This window comes from Lontra canadensis, unplaced genomic scaffold, assembly GCF_010015895.1.
Source record: "Lontra canadensis isolate GAN:19392208 unplaced genomic scaffold, GSC_riverotter_1.0 scaffold21, whole genome shotgun sequence".
Taxonomy (NCBI): domain Eukaryota; kingdom Metazoa; phylum Chordata; class Mammalia; order Carnivora; family Mustelidae; genus Lontra; species Lontra canadensis.
This window is the reverse complement of record NW_022631015.1, coordinates 9,585,917-9,612,704: the sequence shown is the minus strand read 5'-3', so window position 1 is coordinate 9,612,704 and position 26,788 is coordinate 9,585,917. Positions and strand designations below refer to the sequence as shown.

At 37.7% G+C, this 26,788-nt stretch overlaps 1 protein-coding gene across 1 annotated transcript in view; it reads left to right on the top strand.

Moving 5' to 3' along the window:
* The window catches only part of OFCC1 (orofacial cleft 1 candidate 1), a 119,519-nt gene that overhangs the window by 55,274 nt on the left and 37,457 nt on the right, over positions 1 to 26,788 (top strand). The window contains 2 exon segments of the mRNA XM_032861420.1: positions 13,718 to 13,804; positions 23,539 to 23,687. Of these exon segments, the coding sequence (XP_032717311.1) occupies positions 13,718 to 13,804; positions 23,539 to 23,687 (236 nt within the window).

Genomic DNA, 26,788 nt, shown 5'->3' with positions numbered 1-26,788 from the left:
AGGTGCTCCATAAGCATACATAGTTGGTGGCTGGTATTGAGCAATGTGATTGTAGCTAATTAGACCTGGAAGTTTTGCTGTAAAAATCTCCGTGGTAGAATTTACAGAACTCTTAGAGAACTATAACATCTCATCCCCCCACATGCATAATATTCCCAACACAGTCTCAATTGTACTTGTCATTTCTAACATCATTTCCTTCTTTCTTTCTCTTTTTAGTTAATTTATTTATTTTAGAGAGAGCATGGATGTGAGCTGGGAGAGGGTCAGAGGGAGAGGAAGAGGGAGAGAAGCAGACTGCCTGCTGAGTGCAGAGTTCTCCACAGGGCTCTATCTCATGACCCTGAGATCAGGACCTGAGCTGAAATCAAGAGTCAGATGCTTAACCGACTGAGCCACGCAGGAGCCCCTGACATCACTTCTGTGATAAAAAAAAAAAAAAAAAAAAAGAAGTCTGAATACAAAGGGTATTCCTGGAGATAGGCTGAGTGAATTCTTCTATGTACCAGGAATTAGTAACATCTCCATGATTTTTTTTTAAGATTTTATTTATTTATTTGACAGAGAGATCACAAGTAGGCAGAGAGGCAGCAGAGAGAGAGGAGGAAGCAGGCTCCCTACTGAGCAGAGAGCCCGATGCAGGGCTCGATCCCAGGACCCTGGGACCATGACCCGAGCCAAAGGCAGAGGCTTTAACCCACTGAGCCACCCAGTGCCCCACTTCTCCATGATTTTAAAGAAGGCTTATTCCAAACAGCAACTATCTTGATGTTGGTTTTGTACGTATGAGTTTCTATAAGGAAAGTATAATTGGTTAGGTAAAGGTATGTTGATTTAGCATTCTAACATATCCCTGAAACTAGAATTTATGTTCCTGTGTTGGTGTTTTTTTAACCCTGGCTATCTATCAGAATTATCTGGGAACCAAGGGTCCTTTGGCAGTTATGGCCTCCAGGATGACTCTTGGGCAGTCTATATTCCAGATCTTCTACAAGTCATTTTGATGGACAGCTGGGTTGAGAGCTACTATCATGGGCTTATTCCCGTATCTTGGAGATGAGAATGGGCATGGAAGGTAGTAATTGTCATGAGTGATTGTTGGCCTGATTCTGGAAAATGGAGAGAGCAAAATTTTATAGCTCAAAAGTAGAGCAGAGTGGAAGGAGCAAAACGAAGAAAGTTTAGATGGAAAATCCAGAAATGATTTATTATCATCCTGACAAAACCAGCCAGACATTACAGGGGTAGGCATCATACCATCTCTCTTCTGGAACATAGTCAACATTAACAAAAAAAAATTATTTGCTGCATCTCTACTCAAACCCATCCTGTTTGCCTGTCTTTGGAAGAGTCTCCAAAAAAGTTTCAATTGCAAATGAAATGTGCACTTTTACAGACTGTGAATGAAGAAGAATACTTGAAATATGTGAATTTAGAAACTTCTCAGTATTATAGAACAGAGTGTTTCTTATTACTATTTAAAAAAAGGAAATTTATTTCATCTACCAATATGATTCCTTAGATAAAAGAGGAATTAGATATTTCCCCCACGGTGCTATTGAAATGAGCACAAATTGTCATCCTATCAGTAAATATCAATACACTTCCACCTTTTAGGTGCTTAAAAAAAGCATTAGTAAGAATATATGTAATTATCTTTGGCTACCTGTCCTTTGTTCCATTTCGCCCAGAACTAATGCTTCATGTGTGTAGAATGCTTTTCTGATCCCAGCTCACCCTCTTTGCTCATTCCCAGCTATGCCCTGGCCTGATGATGATTAACCCTCTGAGAAAGGGAAATTCTGAATTATAGTACTTGAAAGGGAAAGCAGCAGAGAAATTACAACCGCTTAGAATTTCAAAAGAGAGAAGGCAGCTTAGGTTTTGAACCTAACCAGGGCTTGAGGGCTGGATGGGACAAAAGGGAATATTTAATAATCTTAAAAAAAATGGCGGCACTAAACAGGTAGAGAATGCCTAAAGTATAGATGGCAGTAAAATGAAATGTGGGACATGTGTGAGAAGAAGCTACGGAAGGACTTTAGAAGAGAAATAATAAAGCATTGTAGAAGTGGATAGAACAACAGCAGCAACAGGAACAACAACAAAAAGAAGTGGTTAGAACAGTTCCACTCATGATGAGTGATTTCATTGCACTTGGTAAATTCTTTCCTTTTAATTCCTGCCTTTCATGGAGATTATTTCTAGTGTTCTTTTCATCCTTTCTTCACTTACTCAAAGTCCTAGGGAAGACCATTGGGTTGGCCATGCCCAGGTCACTTGTTTGCCTCCTAGTTTGATCAGAGCAGGATAAGTAGGTTCTGTTTGCCCTCCCCAGCTTCTGTAGTTGGAGACAGGAATTTGGAGTTACAGGACCATCAAGATGATATGCAATGGGTACTAGGAAATCAGGATGCTGGTAGAGAGAGGAAACGGATGGAAGACAGCAACATAAATCAACCAAACAAAAATCTGATAACTGTCCCTTATAGTTCCTATGTCTTTGATGATTTCCTGATCATATTCTATGGTTAATAACATCAGGACAACTTAAAAATAGGAGTGGTCTATGTGTGATTAGTTGGATATGAAATGATTTATATAATATTTTGTTTAGAAGTTATATATATAAAATTAGAAATGCATATGTATTTCTCCATTTCCCCTTCCTCATTTACTGAAAAGCATATTAATTGAATATTTTCCATTTGTCAAGCACTATACTTAGTACAGTTAGGAGATACAAAATTGAGCAAGCAGACATGGAATCTCTCTGTGTTCATCCAACATATTACATCTGCAAAGTCACACTGAGATTTAATTAATTAATCCAGGTTAATCTGGTACTCTCAAAAAAGCAAAATTTTCTCATAGAGGTATTTTGCATCTATTTTATACATAGCATTTCTTAAATTGGGTGATTCTAGAAGTATGGATTGAAATAGAAGTGTGTATGTGTGTGTATATGTGTGTGTGTGTGAGTGGGATCCCAGTTTAGTTGATTCAAATATGTTCAACCTCGGACTAAGCATGTGTGAGGATTTGTGGCTTGAAGGAGTCTATAATGAAGATAGCTTTTTATTTAAAAAGCTGATATGGAAATTTAGCTGATATGTTAGTGATATGGCCAGTATCTTAGCAGTTGGACAGAACTTTTTTTTTTAAACCTGGTTTCCTTTAAATATTGGGTGAAAATTTAAAAAAAAAACAACAACACTTTCTGGCCATCAGATTAAGTAGTTAGGCTATATCAATGAAATTCCATCTTAAATTCAAACTTTGCTAAGCTCTTTTCAGCTGCCATTTGACTGAATCATCTGTTGCATTTCCATTTAAGAAAAAAGTAAAATGACCTCTAGGAAAGGGTTAATTCCAAGGAAAGAGACAGGCACACAAACTTGATGTCATGCCAATAGCTCAAGGCCAGAGAGGAAGAGTAATTTTGATCACAGTACAGTGTTTGTCAATCATGTTGTCCCATGATCTAATCCCCAGGCATTTATTCCTGGGTTTTTGGGAGAGGGGCTTGGAATAAAAACTAAGATCTCTGTCAGCTGTTGGGGATCTCAGTGTCTCTACCTGCTAATTTGTATGATGTGGAGGAATATCACATTAGTAAAGATGATGTATATCCCTTCACTTGACATTGTCAGTGGGATGTGGGATGGTTATGAGTGCGAGTCCAAGGTTTGAGCAGAACCAGAGAAGATGTTGGTGAGAACATGACATGGCCTATAAGAGGTACTAACAGAAATTAGTATTGGAGGCAACAGTGGCCCCAGCAGCACTGAAGTGGCCCCAGCAGCAGTCCTGGAATGGAGAGGAAGTGGTTTTCCTGTGGCTTCATGGAATGGAGTTGCCATGATTGATCTCATGATAAATATGGTTTGAAGAACACCTTTGCTAGCATAAAAACATTTACATGTTTTTATGTAGCATCAGCAAACCTGAAGCCTGAGCAGTGGAGAAAGACAATGGTCGATGTTCCAAAGATACTGAGGGGAATTCGTTGGAGCATATGTGATCTAAGGCCTTAGATCCTTCCAGAAGAAATAAGGGGTAGTTTGAAGTAAGGGTAGGAAACCTACAATAGTTGTGCCTAAACTGGAAAAAGTCCTGGATTAAGGTTATAAATGTAACCCTAAATCTAATTTCAGATTGGTGTGGCCATTAAAGAGACACTTATACAAAAATTTTTTAAAAATAACATATAAGTATACGTGTTAAGTGCATAATTCAAATCATCTGAGCACATGTGTGATGAGAATTGTTTTTCCCCATAGTGCACATAGCCTGGATTACTTTATTTTATTTTTAGAGAGAGAGAGAACATGCACGTGTACATGTGCAAGCAGGAGGTAGGGAAGAGGGAGATGTAGAGAGAGAATCTTAAGCGGGTTCTACGCTCAGAGGGAGCCCAACTCAGGCCTCAATCTCACGACCTTGAGATCAAGACCTGAGCTGAAATCAGGAGTTGGTTGCTTAATCAACTGAGCTACCCATGTGCCCCCGTAGCCTAGATTATTTTAGAGGTTATATTGTATAAAACTGTTTAGATCTCTCTCACTTATCGCAATTTTCCCTTAAGACGGGAAACAAGTGTTCTACGAAATTTATAAAACACTTAAAAATATATATATATTTTGCTTTCAGACATTTCACCTGTTATTAAGATAAAGGATATATACAGGAAAACTATTTGCTTTTAGATTTATTGCACTGACCTGGATTTGTGTCTGTAGATACTATTTGGTTCCTAAGTGATTTGAATTTCTTTTGTTGACTTCAAAGGCTAAAAATAAGCACTCAGGAAAGTATCCTTCCTTCTGAGATAAAAATATATATAGATATAGATATACAAAACATGAAATATTTAGTCAGTTTATACAAATCAACATAAATCAACTTAAGATTACTTTCCGGTACTTTTTTTTTTTTTTTAATGGAGTAACAGAGCTCTAGAACAATGTCTAGTTGAGAAAAGAGTGTTTAAAACAGATGTTTGAGTTTTGAGAATTTCAATAGAATAAGAAAAGTTTAATTTATTGTCTTCTCAAACATAAATGTCTATTTCCGATTAATCAGACAGATTTGGTCAGGAAATTAGCAGGATGTCTATTTGTGTTGTCTTTTCCTACTTGTTAATGCTAAAATTGAACCATGGGTAACACTTTCCCAGCCATTAAGCACAATTATTTTCTATATTCTCTTCAAGTTGATCTTAGCAAAATCCCCAATAGGTGACTTTGTTTGTAAAATAATATTTTATAAACTCTTTCATACATAGTTAGTTGGAATAAGATTTTTTAAAGAATGATTTTAACTTTGGGAGATATTGTCTTGTTACTCCAGTCCACTGATTTAAACCACTGGATTTATGTTTATACCAGTGAAATTTATATAGTTTTAAAATAAAAATGTGAGCACAGGAATCTATACAGTGGTGAAAATTATGGTTAAGAATCTTAGAATCATAGAAATGCTAGACTGGATACCACATAGTTGATGTAACAGAAGTCCAATTATTTTCCTACTGTAAACAAGTACATAGTAAAAATTGAGAGAACGATGTTTTCTGATAAGTTAGCAATGCACTGTGTTAGTGGTTGGACATGTTACTGGATTGTTTACCCACATCCTCTGAAATATTTGGTGAAATTTTATTTTATTTTATTTTTTTTAAAGACTCATTTATTTTGAGTGGGGGAGAGAGAGAGAGAGAGAGTGGAGGAGAGGGATAAAGAGAGAATCTCAAGCAGACTCTGCACTGAGCATGGAGCCCAGCATGGGGTTCGATCTCATTACTCCGAGATTGAGACTTCAGTCAAAATCAAGAGTCAAATGCTTAACTGACTGAGCCACCGGGGTGTCCCTGGTGAAATTTTGAAAGACATATTTTCCTATCAGAATAAGAAGTTACACTATATCAGTGAAATTTCATATAAATTTCAAGCTTTGCATCATGTTGACCAGAGTTCAATGGTTGCATTTCCATTTTAAGAACAATTTTATTTGAAAGTTTTTCATGACTTTAGTATTTTATGCTTTTAGTATAAACTTAATCTCCAAATAATTCCATTTAGAGTTTCTTTCAGATCAATTTTGTTTTCTATTAAAGAGGTTTTAACAGAAAATATGATTTTTCTTAATCTTCATCAGATTAATTGACCAAAAATCTCGTTAAAAAACCAGGGAGGGAGGGGTGTGCCTTGGGGGTGCAGGTAGTTAAGCGTCTGCCTTCTTCTCCGGTCATGATCGCAGGATCCAGGGATCAATCCCCGCATTGGGCTCCTTGCTCAGTGGGGAAGCCTGCTTCCTCCTCTCCCTCTGCCACTCCCCTTGTATGTGCTCTCTCACTCTCTCTCTCTCACACTCTTAAAACAAAACAAAACAAAATCAAAATCTTGGGGAAGTCTTGAACCTTTTGTTTTATGAGATAAAGTCTAGATATCTTTAGATTACTAGATATTTTTAGAGCAAGGATTATTAAGATTGTCTAAATGAAATCTAATAATCCATGATATTGATTGCTTCCATACTGAAGTGTGCTCTAGTGTGATGAAAACATTACTACCCAAATGAAGCCTTAAATACAGTGCATTTATACAAGTAATCTTAGATCCAGGAGGAAGATGTATTGTTAAATGAATGAAGGCATAATAAAAAAGATTAGAGGGTGACTGATGTCTAATTTTAGGTATATTGTAATTTGAAGGTGGTATTACACACGATATACATTGATTGATTTCCATGTAGAGTAATATCGTCAGGCTTCAAACTAGAAAGAAAGGAAACCTACTTTGGTATTTTTGGAAGGACTTTTAAACGTGTGTTAAAAAAAATATATATTTATACTTAACCTTTGAATTATCACCATTATTTAAGTAACATAAAGATCTTCCTGTTTAGAAGTTAGCTCCTTAGGGACTTGGTTGAACTCTGAGGATTTGAGGTCCAGAGGAGCCCATGAAGCCTCAGTGCCTTGGGGGGCCAGAGATAAAGCAGCTATGCACTCAACAACACTCCAGTGGTTTGAAAGTTAAGATGCCTCATAATTTACCACGAGGGAGGGCCTTAGGGGAAGAATGAATATGGCTCAATTAATTAGTACTTGTTAGCAAACTTCAACCGTTACCCTATTTAGATTTTCAAATCACTGATATCTCAGATACCCGCAAGATTTGGAAAGGAAATGAGAATACACGGTGGAGAAAGCTAATTTGTCCAGCAGGCCACCAGCTCTGGAATATAGTGTCCCCAGCCAAGCAATTGTCACAGGTTAGCCTTTTTATAAAGAAGAAAAAGGAAATGGTGTCTGTTTGCTGTTTTTAACTCTGATGTTAAAAACATTCATGTCTTTTAGTTTGAATTTCTGAATAAGATGAATATTGTGGATGACCATCTATGGATTCCTATGAAAAATCTAAAATAAATAAATTAATTTTTGCGAACTGTCTGGAGCTTTTTTATGGGTATTGGTTTTCTATACTCATTATCTTCTAAGTGGCTAGTATTCATATTTAGAAAAGTTAATGATTCTTTTTTAAAAAGATTTTATTTATTTATTAGAGAGAGGGAAAGCACAAGCAGAGGGGAGGGGCAGAGGGAGGAGCAGGTTTCCTGAGGCAGGGCTCAATCCCAGGACCCTGAGATCATGACCTGAGCTGAAAGCAGATGCCTAACTGACTGAGCCACTCAGTGCCCTGAAAAGTTAATGATTCTTAATGATTATCTGGTTATTTTCAAGAAATTATGCCAATAATATATTCTTTTTTCTAAAAGTTTTTTTGATAAATCTGATGTTTTCATGGCAGAGAAGCTCATTATCTTCAAATAATAATTTATACAAAATATAATTATTTTCAATAATCTTAGCTCGCCCCTCCACTCCCCCCTTATATTTGTTCTAACTGCTTTGGCCAAGATTTCTAAGAATGTTGAATGATAAGATTGATAGTGAATGTCTGATTCATACTTTGAGTTTTTGTCGTTAGGTTTTCTTTTTTTGATGTTTATTTGGGTTTTGTTTTTCTGTTTAGTTATTGAAGACTTCGGTTTAAGATAACTATCCTTTATCATTGTAGGAAGTACTCTTGCACCTTTAGTTGCCTTTAATTTAAAATATGTTTGTACATCAACTTTATAAAATAGTATTTGGGTTGATTTGATATGGTAGAGCGTGTATGAGTCCAACATAGTTTCCCCTTGATACATCCTATTACAGCCTCTGATTTCCACATTTATGTTTCATGCATTGGGCCTTGTGGACATTTAAATCTAAGTTCTTCACACTGGATTTTCAAAGAGAGGAACATAGGAAGTTTTCTCAAATTTATTCATAAAGTTCATGGGAATCAAATTTAATTATAGTTACAGAGGCTTCATGCCTTTAAGAGGAATACCGTCCAGGAGAATATTCTAGTTTGTAAAACATTGGTGTATGGCTACAATCACAGAATGTAAATTGTTTAGTTAGTTACTTAGTTTACATGCAAGCCTTGTGTTTAACGTATCTAATTTATAGCATATTACAGATAACATGATGATTGGTGATAAAAGGCTGAGCGGAAGCAGGTGAATTCACAGGAAACGGACAAGAACGAAGTCCATAAAAGCCTCCCAAGGAACAGACAGATGCATTCAGATTTTCTTCCTCTGGAGCTAACCTAGCTGATTTGAAAGGAAGTGATTGCCTCGTTGAGCCAAGACACTTCCATGATTCACACTAACCTTCCTCTGGTGGGCAATTTCGTTCTCACTCTCACAGCCCCTGAGGAACTGCATGGGTGCACACTGGAGATTTCCTGACCAAAGTTCATGTACGGTGTAATTTAAGTAAAAGCCCTGATTACATTCTGTGCTGCTCTGAGTTAAATGATAGGAAAACCTGATATGTGTGGAAGGGCCGAGGCAAGTACATGTGCTTTCCTCCCCCGGTTCAGTCAAAAGCAGCATGAGAAACACATTAGAACTGAGGCAGATTCTAAACATTGAACAGCTAATTCCAGGAGGCGGAAAACAAAAATAGACTCATTATAGTATGGACAAGAAGAGTGTATTGATTTATAAATTTATGTATCACATCCAGTTGCGTCAATGGAGAGCCATGAGTTAATGTATATATATATTTGCATAGGTGATCGTCTGGTTATTCATCTGAAATATAACAAACAGTTAAATATCAGCCAAATTAAAATCTGTTGTATGTACATTGCTAAATGCCCTACTTTGAATTTCTCAGTGGGTCTATTAATTTTCCTGTGAGATGATTGTAGATATATCCAAAAGCATATTTTGAATGATTAGGGCACTTTCAGAAATTTATCCTATTAGTAACCTACCTTCTGGTAATAGACACCCTATTCTGAAACCATCCCACTCTATTAAATCCTGACACTATCCAATGAAACATGAGCAGAGGAGCTAGTGCTAAGATGAGGTCTGCTGTTTCCAAATTTATACTAAACTCCATGTGCTTCACTGTCTTAAACTCTGCTTACTGTATTTAGGTTATTGGTTTATGAGGGCAAGATATGCCAGTAAAAAGGAGGTATTGTTTTGATATTAAGAGTAGGTTCTTACCTGACTCATAGGCTGAATTATGTTATAGCAAGAAATTGGCAAAATTGTAATGTTACAAGTAATGAATTAGAAGTATGATTTATAATTATATATAATTGATAAGTAATTATAATTATTATAAACATTATGGATTCACTATCTCCATAGTCTCGAGAGTATAGTTATTTAATCCTGAGTTGTCATTCTTAGTTTGAAACAAAGGCTTATGCGAGAAATGTGACACCTGCTCCTCCTTGGGGGGCATAATCATCCTTATCTGGCTCTTATTTTTTCCAATGTCACTAATCACTATAAAAAAAACTATAAAGTATAAATATTCATTTGCTTTTTTAAAAAGATTTTATTTATGTATTTGATAGCCAGCACAAGCAGGGGAGATATATATACATACATATACACACACATATATATATATATACATATATATATATATATTTTTTAGATGGCACAGAATCTGCGCGTGTGTGTGTGTGTGTGTGTGTGTGTGTGTGTATTTATTTATTTATTTGGGAGAGAGAGATAGGGTGAGTTGAGGGGGAGGGTCATAGGAAGAGGGAAAGAAAGAATGTCAAGCAGGCTCCCCGCTGAGCAAGGAGCTCCATGGAGGACTGGATCTCAGAACCCCAGGATCATGACCTGAGCCAAAGGCAGACACTTAACCAAATGAACCACCCAGGTGCCCAGATATTCATTTGCTTTTATTCTTCCATTCCTAGAATGCAAGCTCTGTGAAGGGAAGGATTTTTAAGCGTTTTATTTTACTGACATATTTACATAATGCCTATTATGTAGGCACTAAATATTGGTCAAGTGAATAGATATGAAACATCATACAGTGTAAAGTGACACTGTACCACAACCTAATAATAATTTGAACAAAAACATGAGTTGGGGGCGCCTGGGTGGCTCAGTCGGTTAAGCACTTGACTCTTGATTTCCGCTCAGGTAATGATCTCAGGGTGGTGAGACCAAGACCCACCTCTGGTTCCAGGCTCAGCACAGAATCTGCTTGTCCTTCTCCCTCCCCCTTCCTTTGCTCCTTTGTCTCTCTTTCGCTCTCTCAAATAAATCAATAAATAAAATCCTAAACAAAACAAAACAAAACAAAAACATAAGTTATACTCAATTCTGGTACTACTGAAGAAGCTTCAAAATGTACTTCAGATGGTAGTTTCTCCACCGAGTCTTCTCTGTAGTCCCCAGGAGGGGCCGGAAGCTCCTGGTGTGTGTTCAGACAGAGTCCCACCCTTTACCACAGTGTGAATTTTTTTTTTTTTTTTAAAGATTTTATTTGACAGATCACAAGCAGGCGGAGAGAGAGGAGGAAGCAGGCTCCCCGCTGAGCAGAGAGCCCCATACGGGGCTTGATCCCAGGATGCTGGGATCATGACCTGAGCTGAAGGCAGAGGCTTTAACCCACTGAGCCACCCAGGCGTCCCCACAGTGTGAAATCTTAACCAGACTGCGCATGTCTGCCTTCCTTGTTCTTGGAGTTCACGGTGTTCTGAAGTCAGGGCCATGGTATTTCGTTGGTTTGTTTTTAGAATCTAGACACAGTGTTTGGTTCCTAGAAAGCACTCAGTTAAAAAAGTAAAGGGCAGGGGGTGTTGAAGGGAAAGATAGAGGGTATGGGGAATAGAAAGGAAGAGATGAATGAAGGAGGGGGGGTTGCTTATTTAATCAAGATAGAACATTGGGACAAGGGAAGAATTTAGATACTGCTGTAGGTTTCCAAGAGAGATATTTTTAGCAAATGAATTCAGATATTATGAGTATTTCTGTGTGCCAGGCATGCTTCTAGCCACTGAGGGGTCTGCTGTAAACAAAGAGATACTGTCACTGTCCCCATGGAGCACTTTTAGGTTAGTTAAAAAAATTTTTTTTTTTAGTTAAAAAAATTTTTTTTTGGTGGGGGAGACAGAAAATAAGTATAATATTGTATATGTAAAACAATGTTCAACATGATTTGAAATATAGTGGAAAATATATAAATTGTAAAAATAAGTGAATTATATAAAATAAATGAATTATATAAAATATATTAATTATATAAATATATGAATGCAATATAATATATGATTGTAATAAAATATGATATGATATGACATAATGTAGAATTTAGGGATGCTTAAAGGGAATCCGTGGATTGCCTCTTTGTAAAGATTCCTCATAAGCCTTTACCTGTAAAATGCTATTTGCTGTATCCCAGAACGCGAAACACAACATAAGTCACTCCAGAAGTGGCGTTTATAACTTACATGTATGCCTCAACCCGGCCTGAACGTGGGAGAAACGATTTGCATAGACGTCGAAACCATACATAGATCTTCGAGGGGCGCATCTCCGTTGCGTGCAGAAGCACGGAGCCCCCGAGGGGAGACTTGGGGGTCTGGAGGCTCCCTGCGCGCAGGCCTCCTTGCGCAGCTGGGCGGGACCTTCCTTTCTCAACTGACGCAGGGATGAAAAGGGTTTGAGAACCTGCAGACCAGACAGACTTCCCCAGACTTTTGGTTAAAAGCGACTGCACTCTGTGGCTTTCTCCAAGGTCTTGATTAAGCTGATATTTACGAAGTCGTTTCTGTTAGACAAAAAATCGAGTCGTGCTGGAACGGGGGTGATGATTGCAGGATCTGGGCCCCCACGGTTGGCTGCTGCGGGTGGGTGATAATAATAAGAAATATACTGCCACTTTTGCTTTAATAGAAGCGAATTATTTTGCTAGCATATGGAAGCGTGTGCTTCGGGTACCACAGTGCTTTGTGGTAGAGGGGGAAAAAAAAAACACAAAAACAATTACATGAATGAGGTAGAATGACTGTGTTATTGCAGTACATAAGACTTTGATTACATACTGCCAAGATTCATACCAGCCTAGTAGTTGTTGACAGATAGAGTAACAAAAATGAAACTCATTTATTTTTTTCTTTATTGAGACCTCAAGGAAAAGCAGATTTTCAGTTCTTGTACTTACTACGTTGATAGAACAGAGACTGACAGCAAAAATGTGCCAGTCCAGAAATATAAATTAAACCCCGGTTCATATCAAAATTCCATTTAGTCTTGGAAAAAGAGTTGCTGTTTGGATTATTTTTGATCCTAAATCAAATATACGATGGAGGATCACAGTATACCTGGTATTTGTTAACCCTTTCCTGTGAACAGTACTTGCAACCTCATTGTTTTTGGTCGATGATGCTTTATTTCTCCCGCAGTGTATGAGGCCACTTGAATTATCGTCAGAGTAGGTTATATTTTACCGAATGGAAATTGCTAGCAACAGACATATACATCTCAGTCTGCAGGAAGTATGAAGCTAGATTTGAAAAATTGATAACAGACCCTTTTCTCTATTACATCCCATTTGATGCTACAGTTTGATTATCAATACAAATAAGTGAGAAATGTAAAGTGGGGATTTTTGGATTGTTTGTTGAGATTGTTGATGTGTATTGAACAAAATTTCTGACTACATCATTTGTACCTTCCCTTCCTGTAACTTAAGTTGACCAAGCAAAAAGACCTCTTACTTTCTTTTCTTTTTCTTTCTTTGTCTCTTACCCTCCCTTCCTCCCTTCTTTCCTTTTTTCTTCCCTCCCTCACTTCCTTCTTTCTCTCTCTTTCTTTTCACTTTCTCTCTTTCTTTATCTTCAACTGTCAATATGGAAGTTTTGTTATAGTTTCTCTTAATTAAGACACTATGAAATCAATGACAGAATTCTGAAAACAACAGCACAGCAGACTTGGGGAGTGGATATATAAGCAGGTAAACAGAATGATCAGTAAACCCTAAACATCATTATAATCCAACAATATCCATTTCTTGAGTGTATCCTAAACAGAATTTTGCTTAAGTTTTTATTATTATTATTCTTATTATTCCAAAGTCTACATTTGGTCATTTTCTCATTAATTTTTTAGCAACCGAAAGATAGCATGAACTTGTTCCTTGAATTACCTTTTCTGACCTTTTGCAAGAGATAATTACAAAAAAGGGAGGCCTGGAAGGACTTGTACAAAAATTAAGCTTATAAAGTAGCTAAAATGGCCCTTCTGTGCTGGTGTCGATTTCCAAATTAACATTTTGGTTCATGTGCTTCTAATAATCACTGACCCTTACTTCATGTACTTTCCACAGGAAATGAATACAGCAGAAATTACTTTGACCCACTGATGGATGAGGAAATCAACCCAAGGCAGTGTGGGATGGAGGTCAGCGGAGAGGGTGAGCTAGAATTAAGTATGTAATTTTTGTGTCAGAATATTCTTTTCCATTCATGAAAATGAGGTGACAAAGATCACACATGCAGTTCCGTTTAGATTTTGTGGCTTACAATTTAAATGGTAAGTTTTAACCACTAACAACATGATGGGCAGTGAAGGTAATTTTTGATCAAGGACAGCCAGCTGGTCAGAGAGAAGAAGTAGGAATTTGCTTTCATTTGACGCCGCCGGAAGCAGTTTGGTGTCATTATAAGGCCCATGTTATGCGTATGAGGACCATCATCACTTCACAAATGCCATCTCTGGTCTTTGAGTTTAAAATGAGCATTCTTCAAAGCCGCACAAAATGCATCTAGCCTAAGAAGTTTCTGGGCGCCTGGGTGGCTCAGTGGGTTAAAGCCTCTGCCTTCGACTCAGGTCGTGATCCCAGGGTCCTGGGATGGAGTCCCTCATCGGGCTCTCTCTCTGCTCAGCAGGGAGTCTGCTTCCCCCCTCTCTCTCTCTCTCTGCCTGCCTCTCTGCCTACTTGTGATCTCTGTCTGTCAAATAAATAAATAAAATCTTAAAAAAAAAAAGAAGTTTCTGTGCACGGTGACTCCTGATGCCTTTCATCAGAGGCAGGGCACGGAACCACTGCCTGGGTTCTGAACCACAACGGTGCAGTGATCTGATTTTCTCTTCTATAACCTTGAGTCTAGTTGCAGCTGTAACAGTTCAGAAGACCACATTCCACCCCTGGGCACCAGTCATTGAATCTGAACATTTTAGGGAAAGACTGGGGTAAATCCTCACAGAGAGAGGGGCTCAAGCATGGTGTAGGAATGATTTTAAAAGATGGTTTTCCATAACTACACCGCTTTTTAGATGACACAGAATCCACAGATATCATCAAAAGACGTATGCACAGGAAAAGGCAAGAACTTGATCTGAGGACAGTTTTTACTAGTAACTCAAATCGAGGTGAATTGAAAACTGGAAAAACCTCAACCTTTTATTTGCCCAACACACAGGAGGATGAAAGATAATCCCGATGCTTTCTGGAGAGGAATGTGAACTGGATTCTTCTTGAGGTCTGCTTTAACTCCTTGGAGATCACAATATATAGTTGTATTTGGTGGAGTTTTTGTAATGTAAGGACTAAAGCTGGCTTAATAAGATGTTCAGTGATACATGAACGAGGAGCGGCTCTAACCACAGACAGACAAGGTTCATAAAATAAAATATTGTGTGTCACTCTTCCCTAGTCCGCAGTGATGGCCCAGTGCCTGGAGTTCACGTTGCATCACATGTTTCAGAGTGGGCAGTTGTCTTTATATCCAGTTTTAAGTCCGCAGTTGATGATAATTTATTTTTCTTTTTGCTGGGTATTCAAACCCTTGCACCTATCTCAGTTAGGTGGGTAGACAGTGCTAATGAACACAAGATTGCCTTCCACGTCCTCTGTGGCACGGAGCTAGAGACCATGCAAGGACATAACAGGGCAGGGTTCGGCCACCTGAGCAAAGGCACAACGCACAGAGTTTAGTGTGTTTGCCCCATCTATATCCACCCCGGTTCCGCTTTTCTCATATTTATTTGTCTGTAATTTGTTTCTTTTTTCTCAAATCAATACAGCTTTAAGATACCACAAAGAAGTCTGAAAAATCATCCGGCATCTTGTGATTTTTGTAGCTGGACAACTTAGATCTTATTCATCAGCGTGCGTGACTAGTCCTTCTTCAGAAACATAGACCCCATCCCCAGATTTTCTGTCATGCTTGTTTTTAACTATGGCGGCTTACTGAATCAAAGCAGCAGAGTGTGACACCAGTTCAGTGTCATTTCCTTCAAGAATTAACTCATCTTTCCTGAGTTACTGAACAAGCAACACATGGTCTCATCCAAAACCCTGGGGATGTATTTTTCACCCAAGAGATTTTGAATTTTGACAAGAGAACTGTTCTCCTAAATAACAATGTTGGTGGGGAAGTGGGCATTCACAGACCTAATCCTGGAATCGAAGCCCAGACCACACCCTTGACCATCTTCTGTGCATGACTACAGATCATGTAGACAGTAGCCAGTTCTTTGCTGTTTCCTATCACTTGTCAACTCAGAGCCTCTTCTATTTCTTTCCAAGGAGACTGAGTTCTACATTGATGTGATTGAAGTCTCTTTTTGGGGTACCTCTGGGATCCTTCATAATAACAGTGTCCCTTCAGAGTGATGTTGACACTTTCTGAAATGTCAACACTCTGTTGAGAATGGTTTTCATTCTCACAGTAGATGTGGCAAAACTGTTTATAATTTGTACTCTACTTGCTTCCAAAATAGTTTGAAGAAGCTTATAATAGAAATGTAAATGCATATGGTCAAAGCATTCAAACATAGATGAAAGAGGGATTTGAGAACACCTACACAAAGAAGTAAATGCACAAGAAATCAAGTACTGTAATTAATTATAACTATAATTAATCACTTACTCTTACTTTGGGCTTCCTGAAAGTGAAATGTAAAGATACATAAGATAGGTAACATTTAGGTGAATGTCAGTCACATCTAAAAAATACCTTCAGGGTTAAACAGAATTGATGACTCTTTTTCAGTGTCTATAACCACCACCACCACCATCACTTTATTTTATTAATTTTTTTAAAGATTTAATTATTTATTTGGGAGGGGGGTGATTAGAGGGGAAGGGGCAAGGGGAGAGGGAAAGAAAGAAACTCAAGCAGACTCCCCACTGAGCATAGATCCGGACATGGGGGTTGATCTCATGACCATGAGATCATAACCTGAGCCCAAATCAAAGGTCAGATGCTTAATCAACAGTCACACAGGCACCTCTACAATTTAATTTAATTTTTTAACAGTAGATCCTGGAAGGATAATGTTATGTTAATTTTTTGTTTAGCAAAGATTAAAAATAATGGACAATTGGTTCTTGGTTATTGGTCAATACATTTTACTTACTATGGAATCTGAGTGTCGCTACGAGGCATCTAGTACATAGGTGCCCAACTTTTATTATTTTATCATTTGGATATGATTTTATATAAGTAATTCTAGCTTGTGGATCAGTCAGTGTTCTCCAAAGAAACAGAACCCCAAACCAATAAATAGGCTCTCTTTCTGTCCCTACATATTACATAATACATGTATAATATACATGTACATAATACATGTACAATATTTGTATATGCAAAGAGAGACAGACAGACAGAAAGAGGGAGAATTATTTTAAGAAATCTATGTGATTGTTCATATGATTGTGAGGACTGGCAAGTCTATCTATAGGGCTAAGGCTGGTAGGGTGGAGATTCAGGTGAAGTTTGAGTGAAATTCAGGCAAGCATTGATATGCAGTCCTGAGAGTGAATTTGGCAGGGCAGTAGACTGGAATTGGCAGTATAATTTCTATGTTGTAGTGTTGAGGAGAATCACTTCTTTGGGAAACCTGCATTTTCTCTCATGCCTTCAACTGATTGGATGAGACCCACCCACATTATGTGTAGAGTGATTTGCTTTGCTCAAAGTGTATTAATGTAAATGTCAGTCACATCTAAAAAATACCTTCATAGCAGCATCTAGACTGATGTTTGACCAAACAACTAGGTACTGCAGCCTAGCCAAATTGACACATCAAGTTAACCATCACCTGTTGTATTTAGTAATAACTAATTAATTCATAGTAATACCTTATGGAGTGTTGAGGTCCATGGATTTGACATACTAAATGCATTCTCCATGATCACCAGACTTTAATTCTGTTCCAACTCAGTCTCAAGTGAACACCAGCTCCTGCCTGGAATTGTTGGATTGCTTTTGTCCACATCCATTCTTCCTTTGTTTTAATCTATTGTCCACATGGCATCTTGCTCATCCCTCATTGAAGCTCTCTTATTGTTGCCTGTTGCTGTCAGGGTAAATACCAGCCTATTGTCCTTACTCATCTCAGGTCCGCTGCACTTGCTCACCGTGCTCTGGCCGCATTGAACTTGCTTTTGTTCCTTAGATGCATGGAGCTCTTTCGGGACACTGAACCCTCACAGGTGCTGGGACAGCCACCTTACTGGCCACTGTACACTCTTCTGAGCTTACATCTCAATTCTCGACTCCCCTGACTAACCAAAGTGAAGTTTCTCTATCTTATCAAACTCATCATGATGATCGCTCACTATTTATTAGTGAGTTTACCTGTGGAAAAATGTGTTTCTCTCCTTTAAACCATCTCTTGAACACAAAGAGGGAAGAGAGTCTACTTACTTTGCTCGCTGATGAATTTTTAAGGCTTAGCACAGTGGTTGGCACAGAGCGAATGTTGACTTGAGAAGTTCTTGTTGAGTGAATGTATAAATGAAGAAATGAATGGAAAGTGCTAAGCATAATATCCCAAACATGGCGAGGCTTCTGTATACATGAGTTATGAATACTTCCTGAGTGCTCATGGTGTCTTAAGCTGGACATAGCCGCTCTGGCCAGACAATGCAAAACCATCTAAAGGAGCTGTCATTATTTCTATTTTTAAGATGAAGAAACATACTGAGAAAGATTTAGTAGTTTTTCTTAAGGTCACAGAGATCTGGCAAGCATGGAGTGGAGATCGGATCCCTATCTTTGGCACTATCTGTTCTCTTTCCCCTAAGGAGTGGCCTTGGTCCTGTTGGTTTTTCCCACTTTTCCCTTTGAGGAAAACATCTAAGGGGAAAGTACCTGGATTGATTCAAATTGTTGAATTTGAGTTTGAAGGGGATAGTCTCTTGCCTTCAGTTTCTGTCTTATGTAACCCATTTGACCCTCCAGGGTCCTCTTGGAGCACCACTGAGGGGGTTTCTCAGCAGGTCTGCCTACCAAAAAAACTAGAACCTCTTGCTCAGATTCCCCTCATATGACACCCCAGAAACTGTCTGTAATTCATTACTTCATAATGAAAACAAAAATACTAGTTTAGAATGACAGAACCTAAACTATTGAAAAATTCTGTTGCGAAAAATTACGAAGTAGTTAACAAACAAGGAAATGGGGGTGGCTGCCCTTTGCTGAGTCCCCACTATATGCCAGGCATGAAGCAATGAGCTGTATGTGTGTTATCTTCTTAACCCTCACTTCCGTCCCATTTTTGGGGCCAGGAGATTAAAGCTCAAAGACTCTAAGAAGTTTCCCTAAGATTACAGAGCTGGTAAGTGGTGGAGCTGGGATTTGGATGTAGGTTTGCCTCTTTTTAAGGATGTTGTCTCTGTACTAATCCCATTTACCTTTTGTCTATCTGTTGGCCTTGACATGCAAAATGCATGTTCATTTATTCTTTTCTGTGACTCTCATTGGTCTGTCAGGATTACGTAGTCCTTATAGGGAGGTTTTTATTACGTCTGCAGAAATTTCCCCATCTATGCAGCTGCTATTGTTCTTTGTTAACTTCCAAAAAGATTCTTTTATAAGCCATAGATCAGTCAAGTTCCAGGCAATGCTTCCCTAAAGCGCAACCTGCAAAGTGTCTTCCGGGGATGGCTCCCTTCCTTTCCCCCAGATGTTGGGGTGGTAGGAGGTTTGTGCAGGCTCTTGGCAGGAAAAGAACATTTGTAGGTTGACCAATCCTTGAGAAAATCATCTGCAGGTTTCCGTGAGCAGAAGCTGACTTCAAAGACCTTTTTATGATACGCTTTCAGACATTCTATCTGGCTCCAGCAGCCTGGACTTTCCTGAATAGTCATCCCAAGTCCATGAGCACAGGCTACAGTGAACTTCTTTCCAACACGGATGTTCCAAAGATCATAGGGATGGATGGAAAGGGGAGACCTAGAATTTTCAGGAAGTTCTCACTTGGACAGTGAATACCCCTCAAGGCTCTTCTAGAACACTTGCTACTGGAGTTTCAGATGTGAATTGCAGAATCAACTACCATCCTCAGAGTTGGCTCACCCATGGAGTCCAAAGTACGAAGTAGGAGAAATATGTTGACTTTTTAAAAACTACCTCTGTAAGAGTACAACCACAGTTTAGCTAGTTCACTTGCCTCTTAGAGGAAGGGGAGCCATGTTTGATGTATATATGTATATTCTAAGACTGGGGTGGTCATCCAAATTTGCATAATTTATGTTTGGTTCTATCCAGTGGCAGATCTACCTAGAAAGACTCTTTAAACCCTTTTCCAGAACTGTGTTTTGTTTTTTTTTTTTTTGATCATGTGTTTTTTGTTTATATGTTTGGTTGATTGGCTGGTTTCCAATTTTTAATGACATAACCTTGTTACTTTAAATTCACAAAAGAACTAAGTAGCATGTATATTTGCTCTTACATTGCAATAACGTATATAAAAGAATTTAAGACCACCTAATGCCACTTAAGTTTGTTGTTTCTTACATATATGCAGTAAAAAAATAGGATATGCAGAGAGTAGGTAGTGGAAGACACTCATTCATTTTGCATGTATATTCTGTTGTATGATTTGACAAACCATAATGGCTTGTTCTGAAATAATTTTTGTGTAGTGTATGTCATAATCCACTGAATATTAGATCATTTTTTTGGAGAAGAAGTATTCTATTATGAATACATTGCAACATACATTTGAAAGTCATTGTTCCAGTTATCATTGATTTAAAAAAGGTTTTTTTTTTTTTAATTTCAGAGGAAGGCAGCATATTGAATAGAATTTGTGTCTATGACCTGTAGAATAACTAAAGAGCCACAATCAATTATATTTTTGTAATTCAATTTGCATATTTATGTATTAACTGATGAGTAAGTTATCATAAATATGTTCTTTTAGCACCTCTACAAGTTGATAATAGAATTCTCTGTGATCGATTAATGAGGCTGTTTGACAAGAGTGAACAAGGAGAAGCCCAAGGTAGGAGACTAAAAATTATTTTCTATCTTTTGTATTAACATTAGTTATAAATTCATCAAGATGTGTTCTTGCAAATGTTGATCTGTGTTTTCTAAATATAACCACTCACTGAGGACCTATGTGTGTTTGATGGTTACAAATACTTAAATATAGCTAAAGCTGGGGGGAAAGGTAACTATGGCCCAGTTTTCTGGAATTCAATAGGACTTATAACCCTACATAGTGAAAGTGATTTACTTGCTTTGAAGGATCTTACAATGGGATATGACATATTTGGATTCTCTAATATGGTGCTATATGCCACTCTTTTTAAAGAGTATGTTTTAGCTCTTAGAGAAATGCTTTGGGTGGTAGAAGACAAGCACTATATTGTTTTCAATCTTAGCATGGGAATTCATACTTGTGAATGTTAGGCTCTTTAAGTAATTCTCATGTGTATTAATCTAGGAATTTAAAGATAATCCCTTAAAAACTAAAATCTAAATTCTTAGGTTAATGCATATAAATTCATGCCAGAACCACACTTGAGATTTTACCAAAGCATTAAGAGTAAATTGTTGTATCCACGTGTATTTAAATTCATTAAGTTTTTTTTTCTTCTCAGTGTGTGCTTAGTTCTTCTCAAGGGATCATTGTCTCTTTCTTATTTAAATAATTCCTTAAAATACTTGTGAGGAGATGGGGTCATGGTTAAGTCCTCTATATTTTTAGTTATTTTTCCATTGAATTTATGCTTAATCTTCTCCGTTTGGTAACCATCACCTTGGACCAATTTCTTAATCTTTCTTTGTCATTTCTGCCAAATGGATACAATCCCTCCCACAATGGAGTAGTTATGGGGATTAAATTATTCGCTAATACATGGGCAGACATCATAAGCACACACACAGAGAATAATGAAGATAATTGATAATGATAAAAACATTAATACCAGCTAAACATTTGGTGAGTGCTGACCAGGTGTCTGGCATCATCCTAACCACTGTTCAATTCTAAATAGGGTAAGTATTATCTTACTTAAACCTCCTAGCAATCCTGAAAGATAGGCTGCCTTTTTTATCCCCATTTATAGAATGGCATCCTCTAAAATTTTTATTCCTGCCTAGATACAGTTCCCCTTAGCTTTTTTTTTTTTTTTACTATCATTTTGTGTAACTTTTTATTTCTTTTTGTCTTTGTAAACCAAGCAGACTCATTTTTCAGGCCAGCTTGATCCCTCATTTTGAGGGATCCTTACTTGAATGAAAAATTAGTCAGGATTCCCCAGAGAAGCAGAATCCAATAGAACCAATAGAAAGAGAGAGAGATTTATGGCAGCTGGCAAGTCTGAAACCCTTAGGACACAATGGTAGGGTGGAGATTCAGGTAAGAGTTGATATAAAATTCAGGCAGGAGTTGAAGTCTTGAGTCACAATTCCGCAGGGCAGAAGGCTGGAAGTTCAAGTAAGAGATAATGTTGTAGTCTTGAAGCTCAATTCCTTCTTTTTGGAGGAAACCCTAATCTTTACTCTTAAGGCTTTCAAATGACTTGATGAGGCCCTTTCACTTCATGAAGGGGGATCTGCTTTGTTCAAAGTCTATTGATATAAATGTTAATCACATCTAAAAATTACTTTTGATGGCAACGTCTACACTGGTGTTTGAACAAATAGCTGGGCACCGTAGTCTAGCCATGCAGACACATAAAATTAAGCATAAATAATGGCTATGTTTAAATTAAAGAGATCTCTATATTTTCAGTCTAGTATGTGAGTCAGCAAATACGTATTGAGTATCTTTCTGTGTGTGTGTGCATGCTAGGCATTGGGCAATGCACTTTTATACTTATTATGTCTTTTCCATTCTGACAAGTCTTTGCAGCTTGGATCCTGGAAACCGCCCAGGTACACCTGATAGGCTTTCGAAATCATTTGTGAGCTTTCCAAACTCTTATGGAATTTACAAAATGAATAGTCAGGCACTGTTCATCGGTACTATATAGTCAGCTATATTGTACAGGAGGATATAATGGAGACTTAGAAAGTTTAAGAATTTGTGCAAGGTAATACGGTGAACGAGTGAGCAAAGAAAGCAGTCTTCTGGTAGCAGCAGCCCAGTTCTCCTCTCCAGTAACCCACCTCATGTCCTGTTGGACACTGGGCTCTCTTCCTTTGGTTAAAAAGTATCTAGGTTTTTGTTAAAATCCTAATTTTGGAGGCATGCAAAAATTCCATATTTTATCTTCCAGCATTTTCACCCAAGCCTGGAAGAGAGAGGATTATTGTATATTTACAGTGTACCTCTAGCTAGATGAATAGATGCATTTTGTAGATGATGCTGTTTTCAGAAGATAGAGAGAGAAAGAAAATACACATACCATTTATATAAATGCAGGCATTTCTATGCAAATAAACAAGGCAGCCCAGATGAAGTCCTTCTGTGTTTGCAAAGCTCAGGAACTGTTCTCAGGGATCCTAACTTGAAAAATGAACCCAAGGGCTCCAGCTTCTCCTACACCTATTCATCTCCTAAGTTGATTTCAGCAAAGCGGTGAGTAGTGGTGAGACGGTGAGGTAAACAACATGTAATGTTAACAAACAGAAAAGTGGCGTATCTACCCTTCAGGAGGTAATTTGGTAAGTGAGAAAAAGGCTTTCATTTAGAGCCTGTACTTGACTCACTTTGGGAACATGACAGGAAGAACAAAAGTTGTTGGCATCAGGCTTGTTTTTTAATCTTAAAACTTGTTCTGGGCTTTAGCAATTTCCCAGGACATTAAACAGAAAATAACTTGCTAAACTGTAGATTATCGAAAACCAGGCTTTATCCCCAATAAGAAAAAATGTGGTTAGATGACTGTGTGGCAAGCCACTGTTAAAGTGATAAAGAGCCAAGTCAAATCTTGTGTGATTTTCTTGGGGTAAATAGATGAGAGCTTCAAGGAGATTGTGGATTCTGAAAAGCCAGAGAGTTCCAGAGAGAGACCTGAGCCCCACGCCACCTCTGCCTATGGTGAGGCCTCTGAGGGACATGTTCAGAAAAGTATAATTCTGCTTGAAAGTTCTTCCTTGGAACAGGTGAGTATCAAATGTATATCGAGAAATATAAGATAATGTCTCTTTTTAAAACAGCAAGTTGAAATGTCTGTCCTATATATCGTCCACTGATTTTACTTGCCAACACACCCCTGTATAGAACACATGATTCATGATTTGCCTAAATCTTTCCCCTTATTTTTTATACATTTTTTAGCAAGCAGAACTCATGCTATTTATCAATATCAATCCCAGTCCTCACACAATTTAAATTTATTTCAACTAGTTTTATTTCATTTACCCCAAGAAGAAAGATAGGCTGATTCAGGCTAAATAGGAAAAAATATCACTGGGGAGTGGTACTTACTTCAGACCATTTTTAGGAGGAGGAGAGGAGCCTTTCATAAAGAATCCAGCACAGAGGAAGTGCTCTTTAAATGGCAAGGGCAGGGGGGAGAGAAAAAATGGTCATCTGTGTTCTCACCTTCAATGGTGTCAGGAAGTTCTGTGTGTAGGAAAGTACTTCAGACTTGGTCTTGGAGTTCATGGCTTTCAACCTTGGTTCTGATATTTATATGAATTTGAATCTTTCTATAAAGTAGGATGAAATAACTTAAGCCTTTTATGGGGGTCGTGGGGATTAATATGTATCCAAATGGCCAGCGGTTGATGTTTCTCTTTTCTTATGACTTATGTTACATATTTGTTGAGACTGTTACCTATGCTTACTTTTTTGTGTTTGTTTTTTGTATTTTTTTTAAGATTTTATGTATTTATTTAGAGTGAAGGGGAGAGAGAGAGAGAAGGTAGGAGTGGAAGGAAGGGCTGAAGGAGAGGGAGAGAAAGAATCTCAAGCAGACTCAGCACTAAGCATGGAATTGGATGTGGGGCCCAATCTCACAACCATGAGATCACCACCTGGGCCAAAATCAAGAATTGGCCACTTAACTGACAGAGCCACCTAGGCATCCTACTTATATTTACTTTTTATGGCTGTTGTAAGAGTGAACTGATACTTTAAAAAGTCAAGGTGTTTATTTTTTTATTTAAAGATTATTTATCAGAGAGAGAGAAGGCACAAACATGGAGGAGAGGCAGAGAGAGAAGTAGGAGCCCAACATGGGGCTCGATCCCATGACCTTGGGATCATGACCTGAGCTGAAGGCAGACACTTAACCAACTGAGCCACTCAGGTGTCCCAAAGTCAAGGTGTTTAAATGGGGATAGGAGAAGGTCCCAGTAGAGGTGAGAGCTGTTTGGTGAGTCCATTCTCAAACTATTTATCTATACTTATTAATGGATGTGGAAACTGGGTGGATGTCTTGTCATCTCAACATTTTGTGGCCTCTAGTGGTGGATGTGGGGTGACAAAAGAATCGAGACCACAAAAAAAGAGATGAAAACGACCTTTACTAAACATCATGGGACTGGGTTGGGAATTGTCTGGTACAGAGATTATGGTGGGAAAACTCAACAGATAGAGATCCTGACAGTTGATGTGTTTCCGGGAGAAAAAAAATACTACTGAGTACTACAAAACCAAAAGTGCAATGGGTGTGCATTTGAGAGTCAACTGAGTCTTGGAGTCAATTGAGAGGTCCCATTTCAAGGGCTATGCAAATGACGACCTGTTACTTTAATTGTTAATTGTTAATTGTTTAGTTACCTGAGTATATAAAACTCTTCAGAAATATTTGCACTGACTTTATATATCTTGTAGACATTAGAAAGCTTATAAGAAAGACATGATATGACTTGGATCTGAGAATTATCCAGTAAGAAATAAATCTCAGCAATTAAGTGCATAACGTTAATAAATTTATTCACAGAAGAAATCCAGGGAAGCAATAATGCATTGTTTTTCGAATAAGTATTGAATTAAAAATAAAATTATTTTATTTTATTTTTTATCTACCAGAGGGAAGTGTTTTCCTGGACATTTGCTCATATTTACTTTATGTGAAGTATCTGCCCTTAATCAGTTGCAGATAACTAGGTTTTCCTCTGAATTTTAATAATAATTCATATATTTAGTTTATTTCATTAGGAAGCCATGCTTATGGGAAGTTTTGAGAAATGGTTTATATTTAATATACTACAGTAAGGAAAATTATTTTAAGTTTTTGTCTTGATTTTATTCTTAATTTAAAACAATATTTATTTATTTGACAGAGAGAGAGAGAGCACAGGGGTGCAGCAGAGGGAGAGGGGGAAGCAAGCTTGCTTCTGAGCAAGGAGCCTAATGTGGGTCTTGATCCCAGGACCCTGGAATCCTGACCTGAGCAAAAGTTAGATGCTTAACTGACTGAGCCACCCAGGCACCCCAAGTTTTTGTCTTGATTTTAAAAATGAGATATAGCATCTAGGATAGTGTTGAAATAATATATTAGCTTGAACCAAGCGTCTTTCATGGAGACAGTCTGAAAAGCTCATCAGTGTGTATTGGCAGCTAGCCCTACTTTTCTAAATTTTTTCATAACTGCCTGACATTTGGCAATGGGCAATTTTGAAACAAGTCTAGCATGTGTGAATGAGAGTCAAGTATGATCCCTCACTCTTGAATATGAGAGAAAATGTAGACATGTAAAATCCATAATAAGATCTCCACAAATAAAAGATGGATGTCATAAGACACTTTAACAGATTAATCAGCATATTTTCTATAAGCCAGAGCATATTCTACACTGTGGTTAGCATAGAGAACTTTTAGAGATTAGTGGAGTTTTAAAATCACTAAAGACATTTATATGAGCTAAACTTCTATTTTATTATTTAACCAATACAGTAGCTTATCTATCAATTCTTAAATATTACATTAAATGTAAATATAAATGAAGATATAATGAATAAAATTCTAGAGATAAACAGAACAAGAGTGCTAACATTATTTCATAGAGAAAAAAAAAAAAAGCAGTAGTGCCTTTCCACATGTTAATTCAAGGGAAACCATAATGATCCTGTCATGGTCCATAGTTGGCAAGCATCAGCTAATTCAGTGCCTTTTCTGACGTAGGCAGGGAAAATGCCACATTATTATAAATGTGAAAGATGGCTCTCCAGAGCAGAAATACAATTTTCCAAATTAAAACCTCATGGAATCCCTTTCAGTTTTAATATGTGTTAAATCTATATTAAAAAAAGTG